Raw genomic sequence first — 10,760 nt, 5'->3', positions numbered from 1 at the left:
TCAAATATGTATGGATGTATTTGAGAAGTTGACATTTCAAGAAGAAGAAAAAGTAGTGACATCTTTCCACCACTGTTTGTGTATGTAGCCTCATCAGGAGGGGAAAAGGCCTGTTTCAGACAGAGGCTGAACTGAGGAGCTGAAATAGGGTCAGAATTTTTTTCAACTGTAAATCATGCAACTATATTCCACTAGAGCCCCAGAATAAAAATATAGACATGTTAATGTGGATAATATGCCCCTTATAAATAGTATTTATATTAACATTTTAGAGGGCATGTTGCTGTATGGTCTTACTTTTCCTCCCTGCCATTACATTGTGTTTATAAACATCCTCTTTCTCTTTGCTGAAGAGAATAAACACTGAAAGCGAGTTTCCATTGGCCATTCATTTGCAGAACCATCTGCAAATGTGAGAGACACAGCTCCATTAGATCTGTAGAAACAGGCGGTTCTTTGACTGTTTTGTGCCATCAAACAATCTCCAATTGTGCTGAATAGCACTTCAGCAGATTTGCTGTGTAAAGACTGCCAAATGTCTTGAAAACAGTCTTGTTTGTTTATGTGATAAGCAATTGAATGTGAAAGTTGTTTATTGATGTCAATCTGCTACATTTAGCAACTCTATTGTGAGATTTTTAAAAAGGAAATGTAAAAGGTCTCATTTGGGTAGCCTGGGTGATAAAGGTAATTTACTACACACTCCAGAGACACTGATTATAAAAACCCTAAGGACCCAGCAGACAAGCTCAGTCTTCAAATCTCTGATAAAACTCACTGATATTGCCAGTATTCATAAAACCATTCAATGAAAAAGCAAAAATTGAATGGAAACAAATGTAAATGCTTTCTAGTCACAGTTGTGTGAGTACGTGTGAGTGTGTGTGTGTGTGTTTTAAAGGAAGTGATGTCATGACTGATGTCATTCACTAATGGGCCCAAAGGGGTTATCAGATGAGCCCTTGCCTAGCTACCTTAATGGGTTAGTGGCCACTGTGGGTTTGTGTGTTCTGAGATCTGTCTGTCTGCCTGTCTATTTACCCACTTCCTATCCACACATTTCTTTAACATCGAGGGCAGCTACAATCTATCTATCTATCTATCTATCTATCTATCTATCTATCTATCTATCTATCTATCTATCTATCTATCTATCTATCTATCTATCTATCTATCTTCAAGCTCCCCTTTGACAGCCACTAATGAGACCATTTGCCTACATACTCATAAAAGGAGAGGAGGAAACACATAAAAGTCTCTTTTTGAAGCTCTACATACTTTAAACTGACAGCTACTGGCTCAGATGACAATCTCTCTCTACTCCTCACAGAAACTGCTTGCTTGGATCACACAGCAACAGTTGGTTTCATTTTCCCAAACCAAAGTCCAAATGACTTGGCATAATTGTAAAACATTGAGCTCTAGTGTCTAGTTAATATGTGTACATAGAGTGTGTGTGTGGTAATGCCTCTGAGTGTTTGTGAGCTTTATATTGACTGGATGCCTCTTGACTTTGTCTACTGAGTGAGAAAAGCAGGCAAGGCTGAACACAGTCCGGGCATTGCAGGCTGCAGCCTGCCTGCAGGCATGCACATCAGCCTAGAGAGATGGGAAAATGTGACAGTAGGAGGTAGCTATGGCCTGCTCACAGGTTAAACTTCCTGATATAAACAGCTGTGTGAGAATACGCCTAGGCTGGAAAGTGTATTGTGTGTTTGTATCGTATAAACCTTTATCTGTGGTTTAAAAGGGCAGTGTTTTTTGACCTCTTGGCCTTCATGGGGGAGGGGAGCAAAGGAAAAAAGAGCTGTTTACATGGTAACAGGAAAACAATAAGGAAATGCTCCACAGTGGGAGCTCCACAGATTGACTGGGGTGGATGTACTCTTAAGTATTGTGGGTGTGGGATGTTGGGAGCATCTTGCATTGTGAAAGAAGGAATAATTCAAGCAGTCAGATAGCACTAGTGTTATTTCAATGGGACAACTAGAGTTTGCTTTTGAGCAGCCTGTGGTCATTCCACCATGTACCAGCCCCAACAAGGGGTATTAAAGCAAGAATAACACTGGTTATGAAAACTTCATGACTCAACAGTTCATATGAACAACAACCAAGCCCAGACAGACACAAGACTATGTCAGACTGCTGTGGGCTGGTGGAGAAAATACATGTTTGACACACATAGTTAATCAGCAATGAGTCATGTGTTTGGCTGGCATAGAGGATGATATTTCCGTAATATGTGCATGCAATAAATCAATGTGAATAAAACCAATTACCATCTGTGCAGAGCATGCAGTGTTTATATGTGTGTGTGGCTGATGTGCTTTTTGAATGAAATGGCCATATGTCAATCTACAAGAGCACCAAATGATTAATGAGCCCAGTGGAAAACACAATAAACCAAATATACCATCCGTGCATCTGTGCGCTCTTGTTCTTTGGCCTACTTTAATGTTTCCACAATAACCTAAACATGTAATGATTTGAATGGATGGATGGCACTAAACCTACTTACTCTTAAACTCTTATCAGGCAGTTCATCAAGCCATAAATCGGCAATAAGTAACTAGGTTAAGGTGTGTAGTTTTTGTTTCATTTGAAGCTACATTTGTTTTGACAGGCTGTTATGATAGATTAAACTACTCAAATACAACCATCCATGTACAGCATGTCTCCTTATTATCTATGTACTGTCAAATGAAAAAAGAAAGACTTATTCAGAGCACATTTTTTTGCGATTATATATGAAAACAACTCAGCTGTGGAGGATGAGGCAGCCTCTAGATCTGGACAAGACCCATGAGGTCCACACCCATCCATCCATTGCAGTCATTGTTTCCATTTCTTCGCCCGTTTTGCAAAAAATCAAAGACCAAGGAGGGGAGGAAAAAGACATGAACCTCTTCTTACCGTATTTAGGGTCCGGGTTTTTTTCCTCCAGCTCCATTCTCACACTGAGCTCGACTCCTCGGTGTTGATCAGATCTTAGACAGGACAGTTACCATGGAAATGTCGAGGAAAAAAACATCAGTATGAGGGGTCGCCTGCTACAGAGCATATAGAGAGAGAGAGAGAGAGAGAGAGAGAGAGAGAGAGAGAGAGAGAGAGAGAGAGAGAGAGAGAGAGAGAGAGAGAGAGAGAGACCATCCCAAACCGAACAAACGAAAGCACGGGGCTCCTCCAGGCTGACGGAGAGGAGAGGCAACCAATGAGAGAGCAGCACCGAGGAAATTGACAGCTGCCACAGCCAATCAGAGAGTCAGAGTTGGACAAACACATTTGTGCCGCTACTTCGATGGAATGTGCTCCGAGTGTTGTTGAGGACCAATAATGCTACTGAGTGGCGTAAAGCACGTACAAAGACTTAAATGTGCGGTTTTTCTTTAAAAATAACTATTAAATCAGAGCAGGGGTGGAACATAACAACTCAAACACAAAATCAGCTGGGTTAGTACTTCATCTGAGTATTTTATGCTAATTCGTACTCCTACTCAACCACAATTCAGGAAAGACACAGCTGAAAATAGACTTCACCCTGCTCTGTACTACTTTGAAGTTTTTTCATAAAAGTGTGTGCATATGATCATAGAGCAAATAATAACAACTAATTATATAAGGTCAAAAATTACAACACTTACCACATAATTAGCTGTTACTTCATTTCATTCATACATCTACTAAACTGCAATTCAGAGGAAAATACTTTAATTTCTACTCTAAATATTTACAGCATGTTCTAGATTAAGTTTTTTTTCATACAAAGTAACATGTGATTGTATAGAGTAGTCAAAATTGTATCAGTGACAAATTGTACCATTAACAAGCATACAAGTTATTAATAACAATCCAACACCATACTATATAATTATATTCTATTAAGCATAATATAATTTTTGATACTGCCAAGACTTTTAGCCGATTATACTTATGTACTTTACATACTTTTATGTAGAGAATAAAGATAAACCAGAATATAGGCTCAGTGCAGATGTGAATCGAGACACTAGATCATCTACTTTTCAATTCAGAATGCAGGATTTATACTTTGGATGTAGGTTTGTGAAATGTGGTGTTGCTACTTTTACTTAATGAATGCATGTGGGTGCTTCCCCCACCACAGCAGCAAAGTCACCACAACTCTGAGGAAAGATTATTCCTTTTTTTTCATACAAGTCATGACATGAAAGACACTTCTGAAGCTCATGGATCACAGGAGCAGGATACTCAAGAGTAATTTAATAGATAAGCATACTGTTACTAAAGCAGATTTTTCATTAGTTTTAGGAGGAGTTAGATAAGCCTCAGCGGAGAAATGACTGACCTATAGCTCTACCCACCTCCTACAGATGCTTGAGATACATATCATGACAAAATTAAATTGGTTGGCAGGTGGTAACAGGGAACATGTGACCCAACATGTGCTTCCAAGGAAGTGCCATGTAAAAGGTAAAGCGATGAATAATTTAAAGTTATGAAATGTTACCTGTTTTTTTTAGATAATTATTATGATTTTACACATCTCAAATATCAGCCAGTCACTCAAACAAGTTAATACATGTTACAAAGCTTCAGGGTAACATTTTTCTTAGGGGAACAGGTTAAACACTCATAATCTGAACTGGTTAAGGAGTGGACTGGTCACATTGTAAAAGATCATCAGGTTAGTTTATGGGCAAATTAAACAATAATAACAATAGAGATTAATCGGCGTTAAGAGATTAATTCTCTGGTAGCTTTTGATGGGCATTTGTCATATGTTTTAAACTACTTTATTGATGTAATGTCTTTTTGTATTGCCTGCATAACATTTCCCTCACATTAAATATTAATTACCTTAACCTCCACCCCCCCCCCCCCCCCCCCCCCCACACACACACACACCCACACACACACACACTCATTATGATAACATTATTGTTGTTGTTGCTGTCAGCTGGCTCCACTGTCAGCTGCAGGGTCACTTACGAAAAATTGCATGCAGACACTGGGACAGTCTGTACATGGCTCCTTATTTTACCAGCCAATAATGTGACAGGGCGTGAGCCCACACCCTCCTCACACCCGGCCTCACACGGCAGCACAGAAACACCATCTTGAGTGTGGAAATGTGCTGATAGTTGGATTCACACAACCGACAGTAACTCAAAAACAGTGTATCACACAAGACACAAACACGTTTTTAATATTCCAAACAGAAAAAAAACTCCCTGTTTTGTTATTTTACTGCTAAATCGTGCAGTTTGGAGGTTAGTTGCATAACGTCCACGTGTTGCGTAACTCACGAGTCCCGCACAGTTCCAGTGTCTGTGCCTCACCTGTCATGGACGACTGGGACTCCCACATTTGACGTTACATATCCCTGTGACGTCTCACCCGGCGAAATGTTACTTAAGCAACTTTTATCGCTCAGTTCACACCAGCGAAATTTCATCGGATCAGGAGATAAACCCACGGAGAGGGAAAAAGGTACAGTAGGACGAGTTTTACTGAAAAAAAGTCACTAAATTCTTACATTGTTGCTTGAACAACTTTATGTGAGGTTACTGGCATGCACTGCTTGAAATGGCTCTGAAAAGGACTACATAAGAATTTCCTCTAAAATATGTATAATTATACAAATTGGATTCAGTTTTTCTGGCAAAGAAAACTTTTAAAATCTTATTCTAACCCAATGTCACATCAATACCCAAACCCTTACACTTTACCGTGCATGGAGTGACAATAATGTGTTGACAATAATGTAGTTATAAGTCATTTTCATAACCAAAATCTGTTCATTGCAAGCCAGCTTAAAACACTAGAATTAATTATAGGAGATAATGTGTTGTGTATCATATTTTGATTAACTGGTCTTATTCTCACTGGTCTAGATTTATTGTAAAACGGTTTCTCATTAACAGTTACATTTTCACGCTCTTTTCATAGATCATATTGAAAAAATATAGAAAATATTATAACTGTAATATAATACATTTCCTCTTCTTTTCCTCTCCTGTTCAGTAAACACATGGCTCTCAGAAGTATCACTCGTCTGCTCTCCAACACCCAAAAATGTGTGGCTGTCACTGCATCCAGAGCCCAGGGCACAGCTGCAGAAGCCCTCAAAGGTAGAATTTAAATTATAATTATTGTCAATAATATTAATAAAAGTAAATAATGTATATATATAAGGAAATGCTAATCTAAAGATTAGGTTGAGTAACAGTCTGGGAAAACACATTACTTCTTTGATGTAGGGAACAACCCCTGTACACTGAGGTGAAAACAGAATTGAGATGTTTAAATTTGTGTGAGATGATGTGTAATCCACGCTTATATTTTTCTTTCTTTAGATGTTGAAGAAGTCACTAAGCCTGTAAAGGCACGTAAGTAAAATTTTAACAAGTGCAACCTGGTCTGCCCAGATTCTTCACACGTTCTGTTACATGTGACAGTGACATAACCACTGTGTGTATGTGTGTATATATGTTTTGACCCTCAGCCAAGGTAGCATTCAACTGGAGGGACGCTCTGAATATGGAGGGTCAGTTGACGGAGGAGGAGATCATGATCAGAGACTCCTTCCGTGACTACTGCCAGGAAAAACTCATGCCCCGCATCCTCATGGCCAACAGACATGAACGTGAGCAAAATGCACATCCTGATCAGAACATATGGACATATAACATATGGGTCAGACTATATGGACTGACTTCTGCCAAGTTATAATAAACTAAAGAGACTTTTAGGGATGTACTAAATCTCCTTTGATTGGCATTAAGCACACCACATGTTTACTGACTCCATGAGTTGAAATTATGAACAAATTACAAAAACTGTTTATTCTCTGATAAATATTTAACTTTGTTTCTTTTTCCTTGCCATGCACCGTGCTACAGATTTCCATCGTGAAATTGTCTCAGAGATGGGAGAACTGGGCGTTTTAGGCCCAACTATCAAAGGTAAACATAGACAAAATCAACATGATCGTGTTTTCAAAGTTTATGGTAGTCCCAACCAAATTCATGCAATGCTGTGTTTTTACATGTGTTTTCTATATGTCCGTATCTGTTTTTTTCCTGCTAGGTTCCCTAAAATACATATTTTTTTGTCATGTTTGGACTGGTTACTGGTTAAGATTATAAGTAGATATTTACACAGTTTTCTGTTTACGGTGCAGGTTATGGCTGTGCAGGCACCAGTTACGTGGCATACGGTTTGATTGCCAGAGAGGTGGAGAGAGTGGACAGCGGGTATCGGTCTGTCATGAGCGTCCAGTCTTCACTGGTCATGCACCCTATCAATGCTTATGGCACAGACGCCCAGAAGGAGAAGTACCTGCCCAGGCTTGGTGAGGGCGAAGTTTTCTGTTGTTGTACATGACATTTCAAGGGGAAATGATGAGCATGTTATACTGTACCTTTATTCTAATCTGTCTGGTGTGTATTTTTATGGTTTTCTGTGCAGCTCGTGGAGAAATCCTTGGTTGCTTTGGTCTCACAGAGCCAAATCACGGCAGTGATCCCAGCAGTATGGAGACCAAGGCCAAGTACAACCCATCCAGTGGTACCTTCTCTATTAGTGGAGCTAAGACCTGGTAAGTAGACAAACGCGTACATGGAGCTTCATGGTGCAGTGTTTTTCCAAAGCTGTCAATTAACAGAGTGAGTCAAATATACAGATGTTGATGTGCGGTCCAAGATTTTCACTGTTAGATGATGGTGCTTTAGATGATTGTTCAGTGGTGTGCCTGATTTAACTTGTGCAAATTATATTATACTCAGGAAAATGTATTAAAAAAAATTTAATTTATTCTATAGCAAGTAATTAAAGATAGATAATTAAACAGAGAATAATAAACTCTCCAAGTAACCATGTTACTCATTGGTGTTTGTCTGTTAGGTTAGTAAAAACAGAACCCTTGAAACTTATGAAATTGGGTTGTCAAGATCTAAATGAAACACTTTAACACTTGTGGATTCCTCTTCTCCACAGATGTTTTCTTGTTACTCACTCTCTCTTTCATCTCCCAGGATCACAAATTCCCCCGTGGCAGACATTGCAGTGGTGTGGGCCAAGTGTGAAGATGGGAGGGTGCGGGGTTTCATCTTGGAGCGTGGAATGAAGGGTTTCGCCACACCCAAGATAGAGGGCAAGTTTTCCCTTAGGGCGTCCGCCACTGGCATGATCCTTATGGATGAAGTGGAAGTTCCCCAGGAGAACCTTCTGCCCAATGTCTCTGGCCTGGCTGTAAGTAGCTGCTTTCCCAGGTCAACTTCACCTCCATCAAAACCAAACTGAGTCAAAATTCTTTTAATTTCAGTAAAACAGTGCATATGTTACTGTGTTATAATTTATTGTATTTGTTTTGTTGTTGACCTTTGTGACCAGGGTCCCTTTGGCTGTCTTAACAATGCCCGGTATGGCATTGCCTGGGGAGCTCTAGGAGCTGCTGAATTCTGCTTCCATGCAGCCAGACAATACACTCTGGACAGGTACATAATATTCCTTATGTCCCCAGTATGTATTGACTAAAGTTAAGTTCACAGGACTCACCCAGGGTTTTTGCAGGTCCTGCAAAGTCTTACAAGGTATCATAAAGCCTTAAATTTCATTTACAAAGGTGTTGACTATTGATTTTTCTTGCCACAGACAACATTAGTTATAACTTTTTTTAAATTGTGGTTGAGGGCTGTCAGTAGATGTTATACATCCAAAAACAATAAGTGAGACTGGGCAACAGAGAACTGTGCATGCAGAAGGCTTTTCAATCCTTCAGTCAGTCCCATCAGACCTTGTGCCAAGACTGTTGCTACTGCAACTAGGAAGCTCATTGACTTAACATAGACATGTTTCAATTCAATTTAGTACTGACCATGAAAAAGGAATTAAATTGCATTCTATGTGGTATTTAAAAGGTCTACATTGAATTTGGTCAACTCTTCAGAAACCCTGCAAACTAGACAAAAAATAAATCCTATGAGAAAAAGTGGTAACATTGCCATACTGTATACCTAGAGAGCTTCACCTGTTTTCAGTTTTAACTGTTTCTCTCCTCCAATCAGAATTCAGTTTGGGGTGCCACTGGCCAGGAACCAGCTGATGCAGAAGAAGATGGCGGACATGCTGACAGAGATCACAATTGGACTGCAGTCGTGTCTGACCCTTGGAAGGCTTTTTGATGAGAAGAAGTAAGTTGTCTTTTGATATCTTTAGATTTCAATTTGACTTGTTCTCTCTTCTACTGAAATGACCTTTTAACGTGCCTACTCTCATCATAATAGAGCGGCTCCAGATATGATCTCCATGCTGAAGAGGAATAGCTGTGGAAAGGCTTTGGACATCGCAAGACAAGCCAGAGACATGCTTGGAGGGAACGGCATCTCAGATGAGTACCACATCATCCGTCACGTCATGAACCTCGAGGCCGTCAACACATACGAAGGTAGGCAAACATCAGTGGATACAGCTTTCGTTTTCAGTAATACATATACCTATGTCATTTGCTAGGAGGTAGATTGGTGCTTTAGGAAAAAAAAAAGTTTCAAACATTAACTGCAGTTATGTACGCCCACCACCAGAGGGCTGTAGTTCATAGATTATTACAAATTGACAAAATGATTAGGAGACAATTGAAAGACATAACCTGTCCATTAATGGTCTCAATCAAAGAAAGCACGTGTTTATGGTAAATATTAATACATTATTTCAGTATTTCTATTATATTTTCAATCCAAAAAACTAAACATGCACATACATTTGTATTTTCATTGTTTTTTTACATTTTTTTTTTTTATAGGTACTCATGATATTCATGCCTTGATCCTGGGCAGAGCTATCACTGGACTGCAGTCTTTCACTGTTGAGAAGTGAAGGTTTTCAGCTGTCTTCCCCTTTGGAAAGGACTTGAGGTGGAACATATAGTACTTTACTACCATCTGCCCTCTGAAACACATGACCCTGTTCGGGATAATTATGTGTTGCAGTTGTATCATTGTATGAGGTACTAAATACATCTATAATATAATAAATCAAAAATACCTCATCACATCTACTGTGTGTGGTTTTAAACCACTGATGTTTGTTACCTCTGGTAAACATTTAAAGTTAACCTAACAAAGCATTGGGTCCAACTGAGATATGTTATTTGTACAGTTAAAATGTCAGAAATATTCTTCAGGCATTTATAAGGCATTGTGCATGTAAAAGTTGCTGCATTATGAATTATGTGTTGGTTTGTGATAATTTAAAATGTAAATAAAGGGCTTTGAATGAATGGGACGATGTGAGTGATTCATTTAGTTAAGATGCTGTATGTGCAGATCTTGTAGTACCGAACTTTGCCTAAATAAAGTTCTCATCTCTTGTGCTTTTGTATTGTTATCACATCAGTTAATGTAGATCGGAGGAATCACTAGCGGTGCTGAGACGCCTAAGTTATGATGAAACACAAGTACTTAAGACAAAGAGGCAATGATAACTTGTAACAAAATATAAAATGTAACACTTAAGAGCCAAATATTTCAGTTTATTGTCTTTGTGTTAGTATTATTTTCTGAAGCAACACATACTTTAACAGAACATGGATTCAACTTTTGTTTTTGCGTTTTCTTTGACTGTAAACATGGGCTGTATCCTGGACGACAAAGACACCAGAAACAAAGACACAGGCAACCGTGTATTCCTGGAAAAACAGGAAGAAGAGGAAACGGAGGTAGAGTAATCTTATCCATCCCAAACATGTGGAGAGACAAATTTAACTGGTCTGAACACAGGAT

At 39.1% G+C, this 10,760-nt stretch overlaps 2 protein-coding genes across 3 annotated transcripts in view; one reads left to right on the top strand and one right to left on the bottom strand.

Moving 5' to 3' along the window:
- slc44a2 (solute carrier family 44 member 2 (CTL2 blood group)) overlaps positions 1-3,012 on the bottom strand; it is a 17,273-nt gene extending 14,261 nt beyond the window's left edge. For both annotated transcript variants that reach the window (XM_062432065.1, XM_062432088.1), the window contains exon 1: positions 2,914-3,012. In XM_062432065.1, the coding sequence (XP_062288049.1) occupies positions 2,914-2,950 (37 nt within the window). In that variant the 5' untranslated portion in view covers positions 2,951-3,012. The remainder of the gene's footprint in view (positions 1-2,913) is intronic.
- A 2,416-nt stretch (positions 3,013-5,428) lies between these two features.
- On the top strand, positions 5,429-10,256 carry gcdha (glutaryl-CoA dehydrogenase a). The gene is made up of 12 exons (XM_062431562.1): positions 5,429-5,469; positions 6,004-6,110; positions 6,336-6,368; positions 6,485-6,625; positions 6,882-6,944; positions 7,163-7,333; positions 7,450-7,579; positions 8,016-8,232; positions 8,374-8,477; positions 9,048-9,173; positions 9,267-9,427; positions 9,782-10,256. The coding sequence occupies exons 2-12, from the start codon at positions 6,011-6,013 to the stop codon at positions 9,853-9,855; spliced, it is 1,320 nt and encodes a 439-aa protein (XP_062287546.1). The 5' UTR covers positions 5,429-5,469; positions 6,004-6,010; the 3' UTR covers positions 9,856-10,256.
- Positions 10,257-10,760: the final 504 nt, after the last annotated feature.

Source organism: Scomber scombrus, chromosome 2 (genome assembly GCF_963691925.1).
Source record: "Scomber scombrus chromosome 2, fScoSco1.1, whole genome shotgun sequence".
Taxonomy (NCBI): domain Eukaryota; kingdom Metazoa; phylum Chordata; class Actinopteri; order Scombriformes; family Scombridae; genus Scomber; species Scomber scombrus.
The sequence above is the reverse complement of the archived record's forward strand: the minus strand, read 5'-3'. Positions and strand labels throughout refer to the sequence as shown.